At 38.2% G+C, this 25,972-nt stretch overlaps 1 protein-coding gene across 1 annotated transcript in view; it reads left to right on the forward strand.

Moving 5' to 3' along the window:
• Positions 1 to 25,972, forward strand: part of GRID1 (glutamate ionotropic receptor delta type subunit 1) — a 483,165-nt gene that overhangs the window by 386,663 nt on the left and 70,530 nt on the right. Inside the window, exons 7-8 of the mRNA XM_054277149.1 lie at positions 5,049 to 5,210; positions 6,457 to 6,576. Of these exons, the coding sequence (XP_054133124.1) occupies positions 5,049 to 5,210; positions 6,457 to 6,576 (282 nt within the window). The remainder of the gene's footprint in view (positions 1 to 5,048; positions 5,211 to 6,456; positions 6,577 to 25,972) is intronic.

Below are 25,972 nucleotides of genomic sequence, written 5' to 3' on the forward strand. Positions count from 1 at the left end.
ACCTGCGGGGGAAAGAGACTTTCCCCAAAGCCTGATGTGCCCTTGCAGAGCCACTTGGCCACTTGCAGGCTGAAAAGACCCTTCAGATCAGGGGAGAGGCTGGAGCTGAGTAAGGCAGCCTCATCTGAGCCTTGTGTAGGAACCAGCTCAACTCGGACAACACAGCAGGTGACAGCAGTGGGTGACTTTCTTCTGAGAGACATGGAGCCACCTGGTTCCTGATATGACATTGTAGCAGGGATGGGACTGAGTGACTAGCAGGCCTCACACAGCCACTGACCATGATCTGCTGCTGTTGATCTGTGTGGGCCACAGCGATACAGCCTGGAGTGGTCTGAGGGAGATGCAGAAGGAAGAGAAGTCAGTCAGAAATGCCAGGAGGCCTGCAGGGGTAAACAAGTGGTGTTCATCCTAGAAAAAGTACAAAACACGAAGTCTCTCTGCAGAGACTGGAATCTGGGACAGGTGGTGAGAAACACAGAAATTGTCTGAGCAGTCAGGGATCAGGTTTGGAAAACTAAAGCCCGGACCACAAATGTCAAGGGAAAACCCAAAATCTTCTATATGTACTGTTGGTGATAAAAGGAAAATGAGCAAAAATATGAACCCTCTGAATGGAAATAGGAGACTTGGTTACACAGGATAAGGAGGAGGCTGAAGTACTCAATTATTTATTTGCTTCAGTCCTCACTGGGAAGTCCTCCATCACAAGTTGTGAAGGCCCCATCCCTGGCAGTGTCCAAGGCCAGGATGGATAGGACTTTGAGCAGCCTGGTCTAGTGAATGGCATTCCTGCCCACAGCAGAGGGGGTTGGAATTAAATGATCTTAAAGATCCCTTCCAACCCAAGAAATTCTGCCATTCTTTGAAACATATTGAAGAAAACGAAACAAGTCAAATTTTCAGTCCCTCTGCTCTAACAATATTCTTGTTAGCACACAATTATAGCATGAATAAAGCATCAATCTGTGCTGCTCCTGCTAAGATGCACTCTGTCGTTAGAGACACAAATGTGCAACTGCACCGGGCAGTACTTGAGCTGTGGAAGTTGACACACAGGTTTAGGGCATGCTGGGGTGTGCATAGCAGTCACCATGATCTCCCTCCTCAGGCAGCAGGCATTTCTGGCAGGCTGCACTTGCTCTGAACTCCTCTTCCACCTGCTTCATCCTTGGAACTGACTGCTGTGGCCACTCACAGAGCAGTTTTGGCAGCAGCAGGGTACAGATGCCCAGCTTGGGAATGAGTTTTTGAAGTAGTGGCATCTCAGTGTCAGCTTGCCTTCCAGCTCATCTCTGGCTGGATTCCTGGCTCTGCTGGCCACTCAGGAGTTGGGGTCAGCCTTTGTGGCTTGCTGGCCTTCTCAGAAGAGCACTTGTCTGTGATTAGTCCCTCTGAAGGAGCTAAGAGCTTTCTTCATACATAACTTTGAAAGTAAAATAATTCTGGAAACTCTCATGAAATTCACATAGAAACTTCTATGAAATGACATTTAATACTGTGATAGATTTCCATTCTTGAAAATTTCTGCTTGCTCTACTAGTGTATGGTGGATTTATTTCTTCAGTGCAAAAAAGAGCTTCATAAAGTATGGAATCATTTCCAGAAGATAAAACAGAACATTCCTAAAATTATTCATGTACAGGATATATTCTTTAACATATTGGTGAAGCAGTCACCATCATTCTTATAGCAGATGGATCAAAAACCATTTCAGTACCTCCAGCTCTTACAGTGTCAGCAATGGAGAGAAAGAAGAACTAAAAATTACTGTCATTTCCTCCAAACATGACCAAAATCAAGTACTTTGTTCTAATCTAGGATTTTTTATTCTATTAAGGGAAATCGCTTCAGAAAGATATGTCCTTTCTTCCTCTGTTGCCCTATGAATATCCTAATAGGGGAATTAAAAAATGCTCCTGAGCTTTGAAAACCCAAAGTAGCCAAGTATGTTGCCTTGCTTCACTTCTCTCTTGCTTTGCTACCAATTCTGAATGCTACCCGAAGATTAATTTTTAAAATTAACTATTTTCTCATGCCTCTGACAGTACTGGTGGAATCAGAGTACAGCTGAACCCTTGGGTATCTCAAAAATTCCCTTTCAGTGGTCAAATCCATACTCGCAGGGAACTTGAAAGTTCACTGAAAATTAAAGTATGTCTGCAGGTGCAGTAACAAGGGCATACAGGCCATGTCTGCTGAATCCTTTTTTCTTTTTGCAGCATATTCTGGAGGTTACAGGAAACTCATATTGCAAATATGATTTATGACATATGCAGATATTTGACTGTATTTGAATGTAATAAAGAAAATTATTAGAGCCCTGAATTTACTGGGAGATCAGGCCAGAATGCTTGTGGTTTTGGTGGTTTTTTTTACTATTAGAGATCCAGCCTTAATTGTGGAAATTTTGATGCTGTTTTTTTCCTAGCTTGCATATTTTCTGTTCTAAAATAGAAGTGTTGATTGTGTGAGTAAGATGCAACTTACTCTTCCATAGATATTGCCTCTTCAGTGAGTAATGAGTAAAATGTAGTTATGCATGCATGTCATTTTCACTGGAGTAAATAGAGTATGATTATATGATGGAAGGAATTTTGCTGATTAAAAAGCCTAATTTACTCATATTTGGGATGAGGCTTTCAGCAGAAGACAACCAGAGTGACAAAATACCACTGGATAATACTACAGAACATGCAGAATTCTTTCCATGGCAAAAAAAGTACTCTGGTGTATTCTCTGCAGCATTTTCTTCTGCCTTGGTACAGATCTCCTGATGTAGAATAAGGATAAATGTAGTGGAGACTCCTCTTGTGCAGACCCCAGCTTGCTATCTCTCAGTTCATAGCATTCTTTCAAAAGAAGTTAATGGAACAGTAGTGATGCAAAGTCCATTAAAGGTCTAGCTGAACAATGGGGATTGGGTTGGTAAACACAGAATTGTTTTGTTTTGCTCTGCTGCAGGAGGTAATTTGAGTTGAGTGCCAGGTTGTGCAGGCTGAGATCCTCAGTACAACTCTCCCAAGCTTTGTCAGTCACATGTGCAGAACTGTGGTGTCTTCTCCAAGCACATGAAAAGCAGAAAGCAGTGTACACAAGTGTGTCTTGTATTTTGCCTTAGAGCTCTCTGCTAGCAAACCAAGCACTGTTTTTGGGAATGAGGCTGCAGTTTTCCAGAACTGCAAAAGAACAGTGCCAAACGGAGAATATACAAGGCATTTCTGATCTGTGGGTGTTCCAAGGCAGCAGACAATTTGTTGTCAGTTAAAAGTGAGTCTGCAAAACCAAATTCACTTGGGAGCAAAGAGGATTGTGAAGGCTTATAATAAATGGCATTTTTCCTTATGTATTTAAAACTTATTTCTAAGAAATTGGATTTTGTGGTTTGGGGTGGTGTATCTTGTGGGATTTGAGGTTTGTTTGGATTTTTTTTTTTTCTGTGAAGAGTTGCTTAACCCAGAAGAAAAGTGCCCTCCTGAATAATAGGGATTTGCTTGGTTGCTTTATTTGAAAGTTGTTTGGAAATACCTACAGAATAGGGAAACAGATGCAATTGAACAGAAGAAACTTGGTTGCTGGGACTCCTATCAACTCCTTAATTACTTTTCTTAAAACCAGAGGAAGTATGACATATAGCTACTTCAGGAAATATTCTAAAAAGAAAAGATTTATGTGGATAAAATTGCAAATAAAGGCAATGTGGAGTGCTTGTTCAGCAAGGCTGGAAAGAAAAGAAGGGGGAAAAAATGGCAATGCCAGATGAGAGAGATTCTCCTTGATAGTATCTCATAGGCTTTGCATTGTTTTCATGTTAAGATCTGTTTTTATGCTCAGTCACTTAAATAAGTGTGCATTGCAATATCTTTTTTTTCTTTGTATTTTAATTCTTTCAAAATTAATTTTTGCTTAGATATCTTCTGTTCAGATTTACTTATACTGGAAGATATTTCAAAGTGCCTAGGTTCTCAATTTACCTCAAACTCCAGGTATGGAACATGAAACATTTTGTTTCTGAAAATTATCGTCTTACAGACATCAGAAGTTTACTTGTACCCAGTGATTCAACAGTAATAAATGTTTAAGCTTTCATAGTGTCACTTTTATTGGGACACCTAAAGTGTCATATTTATAAGAAGTATGCAGCTGAATTAACTTCCACCTGCAACTCTTTACTGGTCTCTAGGCATTACTTTCTAAGGTGGACTAGAAAATGCAGTACATAAATGGCAAAGTAAGGGATGATCATGATTAAAGCCTATAGGTAGAAGAAATATTATTATTAGTATTAGTGTTGTCTTAGCCAACTTCCTCTACTAAAGTTTTACCATCTGAGCTGGATACCACTGTCTGTCAAAAGATCTAATAATGTATTGCTAGACATGTCTTGGTTTGAAAAATTAAATACATAGCTCAGCGTTACTGGTGTGGTATTCTGTTCTTTCTGGAGTCTTTGTCATCAATTGTTTATTTCTGTTTCTCTCATGTGAATTGAAGACTAAGAAGGCTAAATTCAGTAGCTCCAGAGAAAGTAGCACATAACCAATCTCATGCATATTTGGTGGAAAGAGATGCTAAGACCAAAATAATTCTGTCATTTCTCTTCCTTCTATTCTAAAGAGTTATATGTGTATTGGATTTTGCTGTTCCAGAAATTACTAGTTACTCAAATGAATAAAACCCCCAAGAACTTAATTCCATCCTGTCTTTCCCTCCTTGCTGAAAGGGCTGAAAAAGTAGCAATACTTGTCTCTCGTTGATAGATAGCTGTACTCCCTCTGTAGTTTGAGTTTATATGTAGAGTGTGATCTCTCTTTACAGCACTGCATTGCAGTAACGCTCAGGGAGTGCCCGTGTGCCAGAATCCCTTGGACAGAGGGACTCAGGAGCACAGACATTTTGTCTCAAATGCTTTGGCTGTTGAACATGTCAAACATACCCAGCTTTTAGTTCTTACTTATGCCTCCTTTTGTTTTCTCTGCTGGTTTTTATCATTTTTTTGGAAGGTGCTCACATAAAAAAAAGAGGCTCATTCTTATTATTGTTTGCAGGTTTCCAACCTGTACCTGTATGACAGTGTGCTCATGCTGGCCAATGCTTTCCACAGAAAACTGGAGGACAGGAAATGGCACAGCATGGCAAGTCTGAACTGCATGAGGAAATCCACCAAACCTTGGAATGGAGGAAGATCCATGCTAGAGACTATTAAGAAGGTGAGAAAAGGCAAACCACCATTTTGTGAGCAATTGAATGAGTTGCTTCATGTCTATTTGAGCATTTGAAGGGTCTAACTTGTATTCAACTTTTCTTTGATGTATTACAAGCAAGTGATCTACAACAACCAAGGACAATCTGCAGCTCTTAAACAAGCAAATGATTTATGATTAACAAGTTACACACAGTGCTGTGTGGGTCCAGAGGTGTGTGTTCTACTTCTGTTCTCTAGCTGCCTTCTGTGCAGGAAGTAGGATCGGAAGTAGTCATGGGCATTGATTCATGCATTTTTGCAAAAGGATAACTTAAGGGGCTTGAAGTGGTCAGGAGGGGACACCAATGGTGAGGTTTAAGAATTATGTTCCATTTTTGACAGCTTAGATAGCTTTGTAAGTTAGCTGAGCATTAGTAAGGATCTACTTGTGTACTGTATCCAGAGCAGAGCAAGAAGGATCTGATTTGGCTAAGCTGTCACTAACAGTTGCACTGTCTTGCACCATGCTGAAATACTCAAATGTGGACAGACCTGTGGCTTTACAGACACATGGCAACTTCTTGTATAAAAGTTACTTGATCACAAGTAATAGTAGAAAAAAGCATAATTTTTTACTATTGTAACTTTTGCAGTTGTTCAGAAGAAACTCCCCATTCCCAAATATATATTGATGAAATAATTTTTCTTCAGTAAAATAATGCAATTTGATTATTCTGACAAGTAATTATGATGCCATCCATTGTTGCTAAATTAATTTGAACTTTGATGTCACTTCAAGCTTCATTGCTACAAAGCCAGAATCAAACTGTGATAGTTTCAGAGTTGCAATTTTGTCTTTCCTTCATGCCTCTCTTGTGAGCACAGCAGGTATCCTCTTTGTTTTGAGCTGGGAGTTCATGCCTTGGCACTCAAGCCAAGAACTGAGCCTGCTGCCCTCAGTTACACTGGGAGGGCTGTTGTCTCACAGTCCACTAAGGCCCTTCTCTCTTTCTCTGGGGTCTGTTTCTGTGGACAGTAATGACCTGATGGCCATAAACACTGGGTGTGTCAGTGCTAAAGTATTTTTCTGAAAAAAATTGAAAAACTGAAATCTTTTGTCTAGTGCTGAGTTTGAGCTACTAAAGAACATGCAAGGGCCACATTTAAGTTCACTGTAAACATGATTTAAACATATTTGGCACACATTTTATGCAGAGGAGTGTTTATGAAGGAAAATGTCTTCTGTTCTGAAATTTCTCAAACTTCCTTAGGGCCATATAACTGGGCTGACTGGTGTTATGGAGTTCAGAGAAGATGGAGCCAACCCCTATGTCCAATTTGAAATACTGGGCACCAGCTACAGCGAAACATTCGGCAAAGACGTGCGAAGGGTAAAGATATGCTGCTTGCTTCTCTCTTTTGTTTTCCTCTGAATAATATACATCCTGCCTCACAGGAGAAAATGTTATTCTTCAAGAATGAATTAGTGCTATGCTGCAGAAGACATTTACTCTTATGAGAAATATTTTCTAATTTATTACACACTTAAATCTTGAAAACTGATTTGATATTGGTAGGCAGGAATCCTGCAAGATATTTCTTGTGTGCAGTAACGATGCAATGCCATGAGCATCCTGTGAATATAATAGTGAAGACTGCACAATTTAGCTTATGTATTTTATTGTTAATTAAGGTAGAATTGCTGTAATAGAAGTATGAAAGATACAACACAATTGGCACTTGTCTTACTAAGGAAGACATCTGAGTTTATAAATTACCTAAACACACTAGGATGTTTTAAGTGTAGCTGCTGCAAGAATTTGAAATAAATAAAAAATTCTGGAGAAGAAAATTCCAAAATGAAAGATGCTCTGTCATGAAAAGTAAAGATTGACCTATTGGTGGTAGCTGGTGGAACAAGGACTGCCAAGGACTAGAAGTCAGTTAAAGTGGTTCCATGGCATTGAAATAAATTGTTGTGTTCTGTGAAGGCTACCTTTAACACACTCAGGCAGAGGGGATGCTCCAAAAATATATGAAACTCTCAGTTGAACAGTTAGGTTCTGATTGGAACCCATGCTGTAAGTAGTTTCTAAACTGCTCAGATGGTTGAAATAAAGGCAATACCATGGTATGATTAATGGGTCCTACATTAAACAGAGCTGACCAAAGAGGATTTCACAAATAATTAAAATATATGTGATTTCTTATTTTCATTTGGCCATTGGTTTCTGTGATTTGCTTTGATTTGTCTGAATTACAGAAGTGTAAGTGGAAAAACAAGCAATTTTTGTATATAATCATCTTTATCAGCTAAACATGAGATTCCTTCAGAGTCTAATTTGGCACAAGGATTCTGGACATGGAGCCAAAGTTGAGCAATATCTATTAGAAATTCAACAGAAGGGAGACAAGTATTTGAAATGCATAAAGTTCCAGGAGATATAATTGAAAATTTTCTGATGCCAAAAATACGCCTCTGAACACTTCAGTTTGGCTCTTATATTGTGGTGACCAGAAAAGGCTATTTCTCAGTCCACTTTCATTTCTAGAGGATTGAAAACAAGGAAGTCTTAAGTTTCAATCACTGTGGGAATTATAAAAGATTATCTTATTGTCTTAATTTTGGAAAAAGTGTTGCCTATTTAATAAAAAAAGGTTGGTTTACGAGGTGTAGGAATCAATCCTGGCTCTTAGACAGAAGTATTTTCCTCACTTTATGCACAGGTCTGCAAAACAAAAGTATCTGGTGCTGTGTGAGATGCTGTGGATTATCCCACTGTTTGCAGCTGCCGGTCCAGAAAACCTGAGTGTCCTGTCAGTGCTGTGTTATCCCTAGCACATGGATGCCATGGGGCATTTAAGTTTGTTCCCATTTTGTTACAGAACTCCCAAGTGGCTTTGCTTAAGTCACATAATTGCTTGATGCTTCAATATTTACCTTCCAGTAAAATTGGCGTGAACACCACAGAGCACAGGTTTGAGCCTTACAGGCAAACTGGGATGTGTGAGTATACACTATTAGGTGTTTCCTAATGTGCATTTCAAATATGCTACCACAGATACAAATGCTCTCACTTTGGTGTGTGCAGCACACTGACCAAATTGACACATAATCCAAAGGTGTGAGGTGGAAATAACTAAGATATCATTCAAAAGCAACCACAGGGCAAAGAAAAAGGTAAAATGACTAAATAGGAAAATTACTAAAATGGCTGACCTCGTATAGTGCTGATTACTTTTGATCCCTAGTGTGCTACTTTGAGGGTGTGCTGCTAGGTGGTTAATATAGGCAGGCTTAACTCTTTGGGTGTTAAATTCAAAACACTATTGAGTTCCCAAAAATTGAAAGGGAGGATAATTCTAAATGGGTAAAAAGCTAATGGCTGTGGAATACTGCTCTGAGCTAAAATAAAGTTCTGGAAATTATCCTTTCAGTCTAATATATAGTGAGAGTAAAAGTCAGCAATATGCTATGGAGGTTTGGAGAAGTACTTGGAAGAGATGATCCCTCTTAGAGCAAAATTACCATGGAACTACTGGAGTTCAATTATTTGGGCAGCTTGACTTTTTATTATTGCAGCAAAAATACGTTACAGCTTAGAAGTACTTTAAAAGGCTCAGAAAGTCATACTTGTCTTATTTACATTACTTGGGTGGGAGACCAGTTCTGATCTATTGTCAGCTGCTTCCATTTTAGCCTTTGGTCAGGTTTAGCTGTGGAGGCATGTATTCTGGGGAGAAAACAGAGGGTTCTTTCTGCATGGTTTTATTTGTGTATGGAAAGCATCTGTAGTTATTCATCCCTGTCCAGACCCTACAAGAAATCTTTGCACTTAGGATCAGTGAGAGGATAGGGCAAGAGACCGTAACGTTGAGTGTTGAACCTTAGAGGGAATCCAGTCAAAAGCTTTAGATTGGACTTTTAATGCTCAGCATCCCTTACAAAGTTTCTTGGGGATCATTTCCACCAGAAAGATTCCTGGGAGGATGTCCAAGTCAGTTACTCAAATCTGCAGGAATTTTCAGAGCTATTTTGCCAGAGGCATCTTGATTCTCCTGTTGTCCTGAGATCTGGTCTTTCTGCAGACCATTTTTCCTTCTGCTAGCTGTGATTTAGTTATGATTGCACCTAAATATATATATTTCATTGCTCAATGTAGCTTCTTTACTCCACAAGTCACTTTGCCTTCTATCTTACTCAAGTCTAAAACCATGTGGTTTTGGTAAAGGCTGACAGAGGCTTTTGTGTATTTTGTGTGTTACCATTTCCTTTGGGTATACTTAGGTGAAAGGGAAACTTCAGAAAATGCTCTAATTTCTTTGGTTTAAACATAAAAGAACAGGGTATGTCCTTTAAGGTATATCACCTTGTTTTACAAAAGGCTCAGGCAATTGCTTTCTATTCACTGTGTGCATGTGGAAGTTTAGGAAGTGTTGTGTATTCAGGCTTAAAATAGAGATTTGTGAGGTGGCTTCTTGGGGCATTTGAAAGTTGAAGATTGCTAGAGAAACTGAAAAGGCTTAAATGCCTACTGCTTGATGATTCCCACTATGATTTACATTCCTGATATCTATAAACACCTTCAGAAATAGCAACCAGAATATCTGTATATTTTAAAAAAGGAAGAAAAATAAGTGGATGCAAAGTGATAAGGGAACAGAATAGATCAAAAAGGAAAAAGCAAAAATAAAGCTCATGTCCTACTTTCACAGTCCATTGGTCATAGAAGGAGAAAGAAAGGCAGGCCTACATTAATTCACTCCTTAGAGACTATCTGTATCATTAGCTCTTATTAATAAAAGCCTTGATGGAATTTTCAGAACATCTGGGCTGCTTCATACTTCTGATGTTCCTGCACTTGGGTAGATTCTACACAATATAAGAGCTGGATGATCCAGCTGTGCAGGCAGAGCTAAGGGAGTTGGAACTCCAGGGTGGCTTTCCAACAAGTCACCACATCACTGGGAGCTCTTGAGGTGTAAACCTATTTATTCTCGTTGGACCATGTGTGCAGAGAGCAGCATAACAGCTCATACACCTTGCAGGGATGTGATTAGGCCAGGTTAGATGATGCCTGTAAGGAGCTTTATGATAATCTTCATCTTCCTCTTTGGCAGGAAGATTTTCTGTAAGTGTGAAATGATGTGAGTATTCCGTTTACGACAGGGAACATATTTTTTCTAAAGCACTCTGCATTTCTTCCCCAAGCTGGCTGTAATGAAAGCAGAATTAATGGTTTGCACACATTTTGTATTTCATACGAAGCATTCTGTTCAAAATTATAATGTTTATGATTTGTTAATTATAATGTTTATGATTTGTTATTCATTTCTGTCAGTTGGTATGTTTTATTTTTTTAAAAAATTAGGTTTTCTTGAAATATCATCAGCTTTGTAAACAGTTACAGTTGTTTCCTACAGCACTTCTGAGGCAGACTGCAGAAGTCACTGTAAGTAGTTTTTGTGATATGTTTCACAGCTGTTGAAACCACATTTTTGAATTCTGATACCATGGTTTAGTTGGGATTGTTACTTTTAGACAAAATCTCATTATTATCATGATGACAAATCCTATGCTTGTTATTCATTGCAAAAGCAAATGGTATTTTCAGACATCTGCAGTATCAAGTACTTTCACCTACAAGAATATTTCCAAATCCCATCATATGCTGCTAAAAGTTATATTTACACCAAAAGAATTATGTGGTTCCTACTGTAGTTGAATCAATTTTACTTACATGGAAAAATACATAACTTAATCATCTGGGTTTAGCTGTAAAACAGATTCCTGCCTCCTGTTTGAGCACTTCATAAACAGACACTTGGGTGCAGTATTTCAGTTTTACTGTCTGGCCAAGGTATCTTTCAGCAGAAGTGTAAGACTGAACTTATGGCTACTTTTGATCACTAAAATCCCTCTGTTACTTTGCAAAGGGCAGAGTCCATAGTCCTCTCCCTCTTCACAGAATGCAATTTCCACATATTTGAATTTGGTTAAACTTTCTCTTTCTGCTTGAGTTGGTTAAGTGTTGTGGTGCAATAATTTGGAAAAAGAGCATTGTGATTCATCCTATTGATGAATTGTGCATTGTGTCAAACTGAAGAAACAGCTGAAGTATTTTACTCAATATAATAAACCCCTTCAACTTTTATTTCTGGTTTCCTGTGCATATGTGAGGAATAAAAATAAATGCATTCCTTGCATATTCTGTAAGTTGAATTATTAATGGTGAAAAATACAGCTAAATGTATAGGAAATGGCTGTGATCAATTTTTAACTAATAGAAGAAAAGTAAAAAAGAAACATAATAACCTTGAGCATTTTGGTTTGTTTTTTCCCTGAAATAAAATGGGGTCACTGCTTGCCCAAGTTCTGCAAATTGGGCTTTTTTTTCTAGATGAAATATACTTAATGTTGTGTATGCATTCATTGTAAAACTTGAGCTCAATTATTTCACTGAAGAGCGGGTAAGAAATTTTGAAAATGTATTTTTTGTTGCAGCTATGTGATACTTAGTTATTTTAAAGTTTTTTTAAATTCTAAACTATGTTTTTTTTGGAAAGCATTGCCAATGGGACCTATGCTTGTGCATAAACTGTTACTTGTATTTGCAAATTGTGCCAGTGTCAACACTGAGTAAAAGGGATGTCTTGAAAATATGAGTTGGAATTTCTCCAAGCAGGAGATCGTGCTGGTCTTCCTCTTTGGAAGGCTGTTGATATGACATTTTCACAGTGTGAAGCTCGAAGGTAGATTTTAAAAAGCAGCCATATCTGAGGCAAGAGTGGGGCCAGCAATTGGTGCTGCAGAAGTTTCCACAGCCACCTGCACCACTACCTGTATGTTTAGAAATTCTGTTTCATTTCTAAGTCACATATTATATCATACTTACCAGGTTATAATGAATTGTGGGTATAACATTCTCCTTTTTTCACACATATGCAGTAGTGCATAAAATTGGGATAATAGGAGTGCTAAAATCAGCCTTGTAAAAGCAGTTGTATCTTTAATTATGGAGTTTTCACCAAAGCTCCTGTAATTTATGGATGAATCCTAGGGGGGTATTCAGAGTGGGATGACAAGAAAAGCCCCTTTCTGTACCTCAGCTGCTGAAGAATCTGTGCTGAAGTGTGGACACTATGAAAAAACATGTGTTTCCATACAACAACAGGTCAGGATTTACTTAGCTTGACAAAGAAAAGAAGTCTTTGAAAAAGAAATACACAAATTCTTTTTACCTTTTTGGAAATCGAAAAATGGAGATTATTTACAATTTTTCTTTTTCACAATATCAATCTTGAACAAAAACAATAAGCTCACTACTCCAGAAATGAGGAATAATATGTCTTTTTTAATTTCATGCCCTGAGAAATATATTTGATCCATGGTTGTTTAAAATTCACACCTATTCCAGAACTTTCTGTTGAATGTCAGAATAACTTTTTTTAATATGTCTGTTTAGCAAAACTGCTTTGGAACAAAAAAATAATATTGATAATGATAATAATAATGCTGAAATACTGATATCTTCGCTGTCAGATGGAATAGATGTCATCTTGGCTTTTATAAGGACATAAATTAAGGAGATCGAACACCTCTTCATTTACAGCATGATCTCAGTGTCAGGGACAGTTGTAAGGACTGTATATTGAGGGAGACCATGCACAGTGTCTTCTCTGCAGTATTTGAAAAATGTTTTTAATTCTTCTAATGGTTGCTGCCTTGTATCATTTGATAAACTGCAAATACATGTAGGCCAAGCATAATTTATGAAGTAATTTATTTCAGCAGTTTAAAATCCAGGGTGACTCTGGTGCCTGCCTGTGTATATTGCTCTGATATATTCAATATGTCCAAAAGTGGATCTTTAAATATAGGTAGTTAATCTATTTGGTCATACTTCCATTGTAGTTAAGAAAAATGAAAGAACTTTATGGTTTCTCTTTAGTCTTATTAAAATAAACAGCACAAATAGAAGTTAATGAAATTATCTAAATTTCCCCTTCTATTTGTATTTTTATTTCTGCCATTTCATGCCAGAATACATTACTGTATATGAGTAAATACTTTCTCATGGAGATTTTCAAAAGACAGGTTTAATGACAAGATTTCTTTGTGAACTATGCAAATGTGGGACACGAGGAACTTCTGTGGCAAGAACTATCTGTCAAGTGGCAAGAACTATCTGACTTGCTTTGACCTGGTTCCTTAATTTCATTATGCTTAAAAAAAGAATAATCCTAATTCCTGAATTTACCTTTATGGAAAGATACTTTCAAAAGGTCATCAGAGTCCTGATTAAGCTTCTTTCTCTTTATTGGCTAATTCACTGCAATTACAATATTTGGCAGAAATTGCCTGCTGCTGTTCCAGTTCCTCACAGAACTGCCTTTGAAGTGAGGACTTCCTGTTTCCAAACTACACAGGAAACACTGAGTCTTACCTTAAAATGGTACAATCTATAATCAATGTGAGCCTCTGTTTGGGAAAGAATTCCAAAATATGCCTGGTCTAGCACCACCATATGTCTTGCAGTGGGAGTGGATGAGTTTATGTATTTGGGTAAAGTACACAGATGACATGTAATAAAACTTGTAAAAAAAATTATTTGAAAAATCATTTTACTTGAATGAAGATAGGCTTATGTAACAACTGAAATAGAATATTCTTTCTGAACATGGCACAGTCTGTCTGTACTTTTAATATGTTAATGAGTGTGATGAACAAACATCTACTTAACTGAAAACAGTATCTTTCCTATGAAAAGGCAAATTGCAGTCTCAAACAGACTTTACTAATGAGGCCTGAAGAACTTGAGAATATTGGGCTTTGTTGGAAAGCAGATGAAATGAGAAATAAAGGAAAAACAACAAATAATCCAGGGATTCTCTGTTACAGTGAATGAGTTAGGGAAATATCCTGCTGGTCAGTATTGACCAAAGCAGGTAGACAGATAAAGGTTTTCATTTAGGAAAAATTAAATCTGACACCAGTTATTTGCTTTTAATTTACTTGCCAAGAACAGTTTCCCTGAGTATGAGTAGAATGAGAAGAAAGAGAACTTGCCTGCCTATGACAGTAAATTCCTCAGTTGGAGTACCACTAAAAGGTCCTAAAAGGGTGTGCTTTACTTAGGACAACATTTGGACTTGTTCTCACTGTGTCTGAAATTCTTGTGCTGTCTTCTGGCCCTGTCCTTTCTCTCACCACCACAGGACTTTGGGAAAACAAATAAAAGGGAAGTCAGATTCTTTCTCCTGGATGCCCTGTGTTCTGGGCTACTGTGTCAGGGGTGAAAGTGGCAGTGACATTTTGTGTTAGGTGGCTAAGGGACTGGTGATTCCACATTTCAGCTTGTTGAGGGAATTTCTGGTTTCAGCAGGTTAACCTCAATATCTCCCTGCACTGTTCATTTTAAAGTCTTACATTTTTCAAGCTTTGTGCATCAGTAATATTTTGTTACAATGCTCTGACAGAAGTGGGAATGTTTTAAAGTAGGTGAAACAGCAAAATCTAGGGATGATATCTGGCTGATACCAGTTATTGGGCATTTGTCTGGGTTGGTTTTAAGTAAGAATTGTTATCTAAATATACATGAGGTTGGTAAAATTCAAAAGCAGTTGTGCTTTTACATAGCAGTCTAAAACTTTCCAAATATTGTGGCTGGCCAGAGAGGTGACTAAAGGTACTGATGCTTTTAGTTCCTGGAGCCTTACCAGAAAGTAGTCCTAGACAAGTAAAAAAAAAAAAAAAAAAAAAAAAAAAAGTTAATATTTACCAACTAGGAGCGTGGGTGATATTTAATTATATGAGAACATTTCAGTTTGAGTAGTTCTGGCATCATCTATAATTTTCTTAAAGCTTCATGTGCAATTTATTCTGCCATAAGATACATTAAGGCACAAGTTTGCTTTACAAGATTGCTGTCTGAGCTGTATTGAATCTAAACTGAGCTCATGCTCTCAAGCTGCTCTTCAGTACCAAGATACAACTGTAGCTATTTGCATTTCAGTAGCACCTGGAGGCTGTGGTTTTGTTATACTGAGAGCTGTCCAGGTAATTAAATGTGTAATATGTAAACCATGTGTTTGTGTGTTCAGAAATCTACTACTGCTGTTTTGCCATTCTGACAGGAAATGCTGTCATAATCTAAGTTTGGACAACATTCAGTGTTGGGACTTCTCCAGGGTGTGTGCCAAGATAGGGATGAATATTCCTCTGGATCAGGTGTAAGGTGTGACTTTCAGGGTAGGTATAGCAAAGAGTGCTGCTCACAGCTCAAACTTGCAGAGAAAGCAGCTCCCTTCTGGAACAGAGTCTGAAGCTGTGTCTGCTTTTTTCCTTTCTTTTCTCCTACATTTCAAAATAATAGAGAGTGGAGTATTTCATAATAGGCTTTCCAAACTTCTCAGTAATATTACATGATGATTGCACTGGAGAAACAAGTGTTATCACTCCATGGCTTTTGGGTTTTCTTTCTAGGGCAAGAGAGGGCAAAAAGATAACACAAAACATTTCCTTTATGAGCATGGGGGAAGTGCACTGAGGTTTTGTTGTTATTTTTCATTAACTCTGATTGGTTTCTGAGTGTTCAGTAGAGGACTGTTCCTCGATAGACTCACTGAAAGACCATTCAGCATTCAGGGCTTTCTTCCTTTTTTGAATACATGTAGGAGCACAGTGACCAGTGAAGCAAAAAAACCCAGATTTGCTGGCTGAGCTGGCTTAAAATGAAAAAAGAAATCTGAATCTAGGGTACAGCCCACAGACTCTGCTACTCTAGTGTGGTTCTCAGTACAGCACATTTCAGTTCCTTTCTTAATTAAAACAAAATGTCTAGTCTTGTCAGGATCTTGAGAAGAATCTCTTACATCAGAGGCTTGTTCTCTGGGTTTGCTTCTCTTCCTCTCATGTATCCCTCACTTTCAGACCCAGCTGATGGACCTCACTTGTGTGTTGTGTTCTGTGCCCCATAAATTTCTCTCTGTTCAGGAGAGAAGCCACAATTTCCCCCATTTTGGCAAGAAATCCAGGGTGAGACTGTGTGTAGACTGGCTCTGAAAGACTGGTACCTTCCTCTGCTGCCCAGTCACAATTTTTTAATAGAACTCAAGACATTGTCATACTTGAGTGGAGAGATTAAATAGATTCTATCCATTCTGCAAAACTATATTTATTTCCTTCCTGTTTCTATTTTGACTAACAGATGTATTTTGACTAACAGATGAATTGTTCAAAGATCTATAGCTAACTGTGGTTTGATTTATTAGAAAAGTAAGGAAGAAAATGTAAAGTGCCTAGTGTTAAATCTCAGAAGAAGAGAAATTTTCACATATGTTTTCATTCTTTATGTAGTGTGCTTCTGTATATTTTTCCTATGGGTGGTATTACAGGACTTTATTATCAATTCTAGTGTGTCAGACAGGACTTAACACCATCATAACCCTTTATTCGTGATGAATTCTGTTTAATCTTTTTAATTGTCCACATACCATGCTCCTTTTCTGTTTCTTCCACTCCTGAGCTGCTGTGCAAAACAGTCATTTTTTGTGGCCAGTAGAGAAAACCAAATGGGAAATATGGACTGGATGGCCTTTTGTTATTTTATTCTTTTCTTTTTCGGTGAGATTTCATAAGGAAAGGAGCTCAGATTACACTAGAAGGTCATTTTTCAGAACTAATGGAAATTATAAGGTACTAAGTTGTTTTGGCTTTAGAACAATTATTACAATTACATTAGTTTTTTTTAGCATAAATGATTATGATTTTTCAAGTTCACAGGAGAGAGTTATGACTTTTAACAAGCACACTACAGGCAAAACACAGAATAGCTTGGGCTGGAAGGGTCCATTCCTCTTTGACCTGTCGCTCCATGAGGGTAAAAAGTCCCTCTTCAGCTTTCTTGTAGCCACCTTCAGGTAGTGGAAGGTGCTATAAGGTCTCCCTTCTTGGGAGGAGTCTTCTCTTGCCCAGGCTGGATAACCTCAGCTCTCTCTGCCTGTCTTCCTAGCAGAAGTGCTCCAGCCCTCTGACCATCTCCTTAGCCTCCTCAGGACTTGCAGCAGCAGGTCCACATCTTTTTTTTCAGTTGGAGACCTGAGAGCTGGATCCTGATATTATCAGGAAATGAATTTTCTTGCTTAAAATGCACCAGTTGCCAAGAACAGGTACACTACAGCCGGTTTCTTCACAATAAACAGCACTTCAGAGAGGATCTTCACCTGCCCTCTGCTCCTGCTGCCTGCCAGGTTATCTTTCTCTATTCTCACAGATTTTGAGCAAAATATTCCTTAAGAACCTTTGCTCATTTTGCCTGTGTCTCTGTACAGGAGGATTTATGGTAGGTATTTTGTGTATTGATACTGGATTTTGAAGATAAGCTGCCCTTTTTTTGGCAAAGAAATAGAATTATCCAGATCCCCTAGAAGGATGAGAAGAATTGGAGCAGCAAGGATCTCTGCAGCTTCCTTCCCTCCTGTGTCTCCCAAGTTAGCCTGCCCACATTAATAATCTCCATTGCTCCATGGCAGTTAGGCTGCAGCAAAGATTAAATATCCTTTCCTGTAGCTGAATTAACTTTCTAGATGTAGGTGGTATAAAATAGGTACATCAGTGTACCTACTGCCTCTCTGACTTTAATTATTTCAGAAATGCTGTCTGTTCTGAATTCATAATAACTGTGGGTATTTCCTGGCTTAAAAGTTTATCATCAGACTAGCAGCAAGGCTCTGTAGGGCCTGACTTTCTAGTTGAAGTGAGCTGTTTTAATTCTGATTTTGAAACACCGCTCTAGGATATTCCCCTTCTGTAGCTCTGGCTTTCTTCAGTAGGTGTTTCACAGTCCAGCCCAGACAGACAGTGTGTGGATTAATACTGTTCCAGATCAGGAGCAAAGGAAGGGATTTTTTTCTCCTCCTTTTCCAGTAGAAGTAAATGCACCTCAAACCCAAAGCATTTGTGTACAGCCACGATCTGCCCCATCATTGCTTCAAATCCTTCCCTGTTCACCATGCTTCCTGTCACCAAAAATAAGGATTAACAGAATCTTCCAGCACAGAAATTGGGATGGCTGCTAGTTTGATCTATCTTAGTTGCAGAATTTCTTTACCTTTCTGTTGGCATCTCAAAATCACAGAATCTCAGAATGAGCTGAGTTGGAAGGGACTTACAAGGATCATGAATTCCAGCTTCTGGCCCTGCACAAGATCACACCATGGGCCTGAGAGCACTGTCCAAACACTTGGTGTGTGACCACTGCCCTGGGGAGCCTTTCAGTGCCCAGCCACTCTCTGGGTGAAGAGCCTTTTTCTAGTATTCAACCTAAGGCTTCCCCAGCACAACTTCTGTTCATTCCCTTGGCTCCTGTCACTGTCAGCACAGAGGCCAGCGGGGCAGCACACAGTGCTCTGTGCACCAGGAGCACAGGCTGTTAATCTGAGCAATCCCAGAAACCTGGGAATGCAGTAATTCATCAGGAAGGGACCTCCAGCTGCCCTGCATCTTAAGCAAGCTGACAGAGTCTCTTGATTTAAATACTGGCTTGATTGACAACATCTCTGCTGAAATCCACTTCAGGACTAGTTCTTTTGCCTTCCTGATGTATTTGTACTGAAGGATATCTGGTCTCAGCTGTCTCAGATTTCTTTTATGTCACAGTGTGCTCAATTGTATATCCAAATGGTGTCCCCATTTTTGTTGCTGTTAACCATTTGCATAAACATGCTGCATCTTTAAATTTTGGGCAAGACTATAAGGCATGCAGACTCTTATAGATGTATACTGCATCTATAGATTTTACTGTCTCCTAATTTTCTCTGTGGCATATGAGAATCTGATTTTCGTGTCGGTTGCTTAAAAAAAAACAAAACAAATAAACAAAAAGCAATTCTTCTGGGAGCATTTTGAAGGCTTTATATGGACACTTTTAGGATGGAAAAAGCACAGCAGTAGGATTCATTACTTTGCTTTGGTGTGCTGACTAATGCTGTCAAAAATTCAATGTTGAGAAACAAGACATGCCCAGTGGAAATGCAAGGATATGAGAAAACCAGAAAGAATTTATGGATACTAGTCATCAATACACCTGACAGACAATATCAGTGCTTCCTTTAGCTGATTACAAGCTAGAAATACAGCTATGCTTTGCCGACTGTACATTATATTACAGAACTTAATATTGCTGTGAGGAAGACATTTTCTGCATTATCTCTGCATGGTGTTTTGCAGACAATCCTGCAGTGTCCCTCACAGTTCTGTGGGCTGGCCCAGCTGCAGCACAGACAGGGCTCAGCTCTCTCCCTTTCCCTCAGCAGAGGATCTGAGCTCCCATCAGGATAACACACCTGGGGCACTCCTGCTCTGGTTACTGCACAGGGAGAGCAGCCTCATGTCTGCTCAGGGAGTGCAGAAAACTGGGGTATTTGGGGTGCTTCAGTTGCCCCCAGTACAGGAAATTGTAATGTTCCTGTGTCACCTATTAGCTGATGAGGATTTGATTGATGTTTTTGGACAATCCCAAAAAAAAGGCAACAGGTTGTCTAGTAATAGTTTAGAAAAAAAAGTAGGGCAAATTTGGGTATAAAGAAAATGCAGGCTAGTTTAGCACATGTGCAAATATTTAATTAAATCAGGTGGCATTTTTTAAAAGAATAGATTTTTTCATAGACTTAATAAATAGTTCATCTTCTAGGTCAACTTTTTTGTTGATTTTCAGAAAGCTAAGAAATGTTTTGGCCATCATTTTTATCTATGTGATTTTCAGTTTCAGGAACTAATTCCATATAGGGAATTTTTTTCACTGTGTATATATACATACATTAGCTTCTTTCATGTAAAGGTAAGGCTTTTTGGTAAAAAACTAAATATATTTTACCCCAGTTTCACCAATAAAAGCAATAATTCCTTGCACTGTAACTGGCAAGCAGTAAGTTCAATCAGTGCAGGTGGAGGTCCTGTTTTCAGAAAGGCAGCACATCTAAGGTCATCCAGCTAAACACACCAAACATACAGCAGCCCTTTAGCTGTTTTTTCTCTGCCTGTTGCTTCTCTTTGCAGCCACTCCAGACACCTTTGATTGGCTGTGCATCATTAGCAGGCACCTATAGACCTCAGTTGAGAGTTTATTAAAACCAGGTATTTTCTAATCATGAGTGTGTCTCTGATTCTAATTTAAAATTTATAAAGTCTCCTTTATTAAAGCTTACTCTCACTTGGCATTTCTTTTAATTATCTGAGAGAAAAATGCACAAACTTTTTTTTTCCTTTTAATTTTTCTTTTGCAAAGACTGAAATATTGAATTCTAGCTAGCTGGAATTCTAGCTAGCTGAACTTTGATGTCTTGCTTCTACTGCTGCCTTTTGTCTTCATAGAAATTTGGTCTCCCTAACGTTACCTTCATATGAAGACCTTTACACTTCTGCAGATCTTTATTTTTCCTTAGTAGAAAATGAGGCTGCCTCAGAAATGGGTTTTGAATGGGTTTTAAAATTTCCTCGTCCTTCAACTGTGGATTTGCTTCATTCTGTATCATGAAACAGCTTTTTATAAATAATTTCTCTTACTGTTTTGTAGTAATTTGCTTAAAAGGACCCAAGGCTGTTTATTTGCCATGACAAATAATGTGCTCTACCTGGTCATCTCCCAGCTAGATAATTTCTAATTCTCTTAATAGATGTGTTTGGAAGATAGTGATTTATATTGAATCATAGGCTATCTTGAGTTGTGAGGGACCCACTTATATAATCTAAATGATTAATTTAATATAGGGGCTAGGATACAAGTATATAGAAACCACCTTGTTTACAAAAATTCTTCAGTAGTATAGGGTGTTTTTTAATGCATGTTTTAAGGGATTTATCTGGAGAATGTGGGGTGGGGGAGAAAGGACATCTGGGAAGAGCAGCTGCCTGGCTTCTTGTGAAAATTAGGTGCCTTTAAGGTGGCCAAAGTCCAGTAATGAAGTGCAAATTGATTTGAATCTGATCAGTCTGGCTCTGTCCCTTTCCCAGCCTAGCTTGTGTTTCCTTTAGGTGTATAATGTTGGCCATAATCTCTTGTTTAACTTTCTTGCTTGTATTACAGTGCAAATTAGCCCATTTGTGCCTAGCAAGTTTCTTCTTGAAGTTTATTCTCAGTTGTGTTGTTTCTGAGTTTGAAGCAGATTTTTAGCTCTATTAGTTAATTTGTGATGCAAATTGACTTCCATTGAGATAATTCTAAGCTGCTAGTTCTCATCCTCCTGAAAACTCCCTTGACTTTCCCCTTCTCCAACTATTGTGTACTTTGAAATGATTTACCTGTCATGTCTCTAACTGTTGACATTGTGACTTTCCACTGCAAAAATTACTGAATACATGTGCAAAAAGATGAAGGGCCCTTAGGATGAAAGTATCTATACTACAGTGATTATGCCAACTGATGAAACTCTCAACTGCATGTGGTTCTTTTTTCTTCAAAACAAGAAAAAAAAACCATTAAAATTTCAGATGTATTATAAACCTTTGATATTGTTTTTTGAAAAAAAAAAATGGTAGACATCTACCTCAATAAGGTTTTAAACAATCTTTCAACTTCAGTACTTTGTTAGATTATGCCCTCAGGAATCTATTCTTTTTATAATTATGACCCAGACGAAATATTCTTGAACAGTAAGATTTTTCCATGCTAATAGCACGGTAGATGTAATACTGAATTCATGATTGTTTAAAAGCTTTCTGCCAGTATGAGGTAAAATGAACCAGCATCTTTGAAACAAGATACTTCTTTGGGTTGAATCAAGAACTGTAATAAAGGCAAAATAAATTCTAGGAAACATATTGAAAATTAGTAGGTTGAAGATGAAAAGAGTGAAATTATTAATAAGAGAGTTTCTTTCATTACACAACAATAGGTGCCATTTGTGTTGTTGGGAGATTTGTGGTTAAAATCAAAGGATCTGTGTTCTCTCACCGCTGTTCTCTTGTCACCTTTTACTTCAATGGCAGTGAAAAGATGTCATGGGGTCAGTTTAATTTTCAACCAGAAAATGCAGTGTTTTGTTAATGCTCAGGGTAGTTTGATCAGTGTTATCAACACCACAGTCATCATAATTATTCCGTATTCTAGAATTCATATTGGACAAAGACTGCAGAGCAGTGGCACTTCCAAATTTGTGTGTGTCTTTTTCTCTATTTTGAATATGGAGAAAAGTGCATAAATTTCCTCTTCAGTACTGCTACATGAGAAAAAATAAATGGTAGAATAACCTATTTACAGACATGAAATTGTCATGAGTTCATTTATCAGCTCAAAGTTTTCATAGAGACTACAGGCCTAAGTGTTTATCTTCAGACCTTGTAGTAGAGGAATCCAAAATGGAGTCATTATAGTGACTTCTTCTGGTTTTAAAATCAAGTTTAACCTCTCCAAAATCTGGTAATGGGACGGTCTTTCACAGCTGGTCTCCATCGTGGGGAAAAAAAGCCCAATGCTTTGGGTTTCAGCTGCCTCTGATATACCATTTTTGGGATTTCTATTTTTCATCTCAGAATCAGGTTCAAACCTTGATGTACATGGAAATACCCCTTAATATCTAAATCTATTTACTTTTCTGATATTTTTTGTCTTACTAAATTTTTGTTTCAAAAATAGGTATTCTTTATCCTAGTGTGAGACTGGTGTTTGCTTTTAGTAGAAATGTGCTTACATTTTTGCTTTTAATTCCTGATTTTAGAATCTATTCAGTTCACTTTTCCCATTTTCATTGTGACAGAAAAATCTGAAGCACAGTAGTGACAGTGCCTAATATCTGTACATAAATAGTGGAAACAAAATATGTACTTGCTGACTTATTCCCTCAGACTTGATCTATGTGTTATAATTTCATGTTGCAGAACACATATTTAATATCAAAATGCAGGAAGTGAAAGGCTGGTGCATTATCTTGGTGGTGTATTGATTGTTTTAAAATTTTGATTGTTTTATGTATTTTGAGCTATGGTTATTTTTCTGTGTGTTCTATATGCCTGAATATCTTGTTTTGTAATGCATGTAAAAGTCAGGTGGTGATATACCATTTATACTGTTTATGTTATGACTGTTGTTTCAGAAACTCAGAAATAACTTATTTCACTACAGCAGTACAGCAGAAGTTGATGTCCCTGATGAGAGTCAATTCTGTCAGGGCTTCAGCTATTCTAGCCCAATCCTGGCTGTTCAGACAATTTCTCTGTATCCTTCCCAGGCTTGCTGTCCTTGCTTCCACCCCTCTGTGGGCTTCCTTTTAGTCTTTGAGTTTGTCCAGGAGCTCATCCATGCAGGCCTGCTGGTCTTGTTGCCTGGCTTTGTTTTCCGGATGCATCACTCCTTGTGGGAACTCAGCACATCACTCCTGATGTCCAGAGTTGCTGAGACACCCCTTGGGGGGCTCAGAAATCCTGGAATGTTGCCAGAAGTGCTTGGTGGTTGGATTTTGACTCTGCACGGGATGTGCCACCTGTATGAGGGCAAGAGAATCACTTGGGGATAATTGGTGAAGGAATTAATTATTCACAGGGTGAAAATACAGGTTTTGGGATTCTGGTACAGGGGGGTTTTTAGGAGACAAGAGGGAGGAATTAGGGCATGTCTTGTCCTTCTTCTCTCTTCTTCTTGTCATCCATCTTTGGTGGTGATGCTGGCACTTTGGGATTGGTTCACATTAATTGTGCACTTGTTAATAAGGGTAAAAGGTATTGGAAGGTAAAGGTAAATATCTTATACGTAGTTTTTAGTATAAAAATAGATGACCGCCCAGTGGGAGGTCAGTGTGCCTATGGCTGCCTTGCTGGTCTGACCTCTGTCAGGCTGGGAGACAACTTTGTAGATAAGAAATAATAAACAATATTGAAGACAGAAAAATCTGAAGAGTGCACTCATCCTTTGGAGCACGGGTTGTCCCAAGGCCATTCTACGCCTGACTGGGCAGAGACAAAAGGCCGAGAACGGAGAACTCCTGAGCCTGGAGGAGGTGATCCTTGAATATTGACCATCTTTCTTGGAACCCTCTCCCCCCCAGGACCTTATCCCTTGGCTCTGTGCCAAACAGATCGCTGAAGAGGCCAAAGTCTGCTCTCCTTGAGTCTGGGGCATGGGCTTTGCTGTGCACCCTTTTCACTGCCCTAACACTCCAACATTCCACCATGTCCTGGTCACTCCAGCCAAGGCTGCCCTGGAGCTTCACATCCCCCACCAGCCCCTCCTTTCTTGTGAGAACAAGGTCCCCATAAATTGAGGAATAAGTAGAGAGGAGTGTAGGGGAAGATACAGAAGTGATTGAAAAGAGGAGAACAGACCTGAAAAAAATTAAAGTTAGAAAAGAGAGTATAAGAGAAAAATAATTGTATTTCTAACCAAAATGTAATTTAATCTCATTGTTTGTAACCATAATGACAGTTAATTGAAGCAGTATCTAAAAAAAATAAATCTGGAAAAGCAAAAAAAAGATGCCAAGCATAGCGGTAATAATTACAGGAATAGCCCTTTGATAGACAGGTCTAAAATTAAAGTTTGTCTTATTTATTTAGGTTGTAATAGAATGTTTGTCCTGTGTCTGTTATTAGAGATTAGAAGGCATTATTGACTGTTCTTCCCCAAGAAAACTGATAGCAGCAATCTCGTGCAAGGGGAAGTCAGACTCCTTTAAACCACATGATTAACCTTGTCATATTTCTGCTGCTGTAGTGGGTAACACTGTCAGATGTTTGGATGCTTTTTCTACATTTAACATCTTTTAATGAATTGAGAGGAGCAGTGAGGAGATCAGTGTAGAATAGAAAAGAAAAAAAGACCACTAATATTCTTATTTTCCTGTGAGCTTATGGTATATACTGAAATATACTGAGCTGGGTAAACACTACATGTAAGACTATATTTGTAAAATTTCTCTTTCCTTTCATATAGAAACCTTTGGAAAAGTCTCTAGATTTGCAAAGTTAAATGCAGTTTTATTTTGTGCCATAGTTCCAAGCTGTCCTTTTCCTATAAATGGAATGTCATATTGACAACTTGCATTCCATTAAAACAATTTAAGGCTCCTACTGTACTTTAGGAAGTGTAGAGAGATTGGTTTGTGGTTCACTTGAATTAGTGCTAATTTAAAAATGACCAAATGAGGCCAATAAAATGCTTTCAAAAAAAAAGAAAGCTGTAAATAAGAGAATTAATCTCTAAGACACCCGTTTCACAAAGATCTCAGTATGATACTTTGGTAATGTAGTCTATGACATGAATGTTCAGAGTATTGTAGCAATAATTTAAAAACCAGTTCCTGAAATGTTCCTGTTAACACATAGAGAAATTCACTGGGAACACTTAGCAAAGATATCACTGCTAAAGAGTGAGCTGGAACCTCAGTTTTCCTACAATTGTGGAAGAGCAGTCCAGTCAAGGGATGTTGATCAAATTTTGCCAATTAAGGATCTTTCCTGGAATATTTTCCCAGTAGAATTACAGCTTCTATTCGCTCTGCAGGCTGTGTAATAGCAGTTCACCTAACCATATCTAATCTAGCTTTAAATTAGCTTAGGCGTTGCTAGTTTTATTTCCACAGCACCATGAAATTCATACAAAGACTGCAAAACCCACTTATGTTCCTGCTAGAAACTTAGCAAGTACAGTTATGTGGATGCAGTAAATACAATGCAATTATTGTAAACAGGACTGCTATATTAACTGCTCATGTTCATGAAATTTTATGTTCCTTTTGGCATTATGCTAATAAATGGAGGTTAAGTAGGAGAATATCAGTGTTCTACTAAAATATTTC

Source organism: Melozone crissalis, unplaced genomic scaffold (assembly GCF_028551555.1).
Source record: "Melozone crissalis strain CALT ecotype California unplaced genomic scaffold, PUWL_Pcris_2 ptg000019l_1, whole genome shotgun sequence".
Lineage (NCBI taxonomy): Eukaryota > Metazoa > Chordata > Aves > Passeriformes > Passerellidae > Melozone > Melozone crissalis.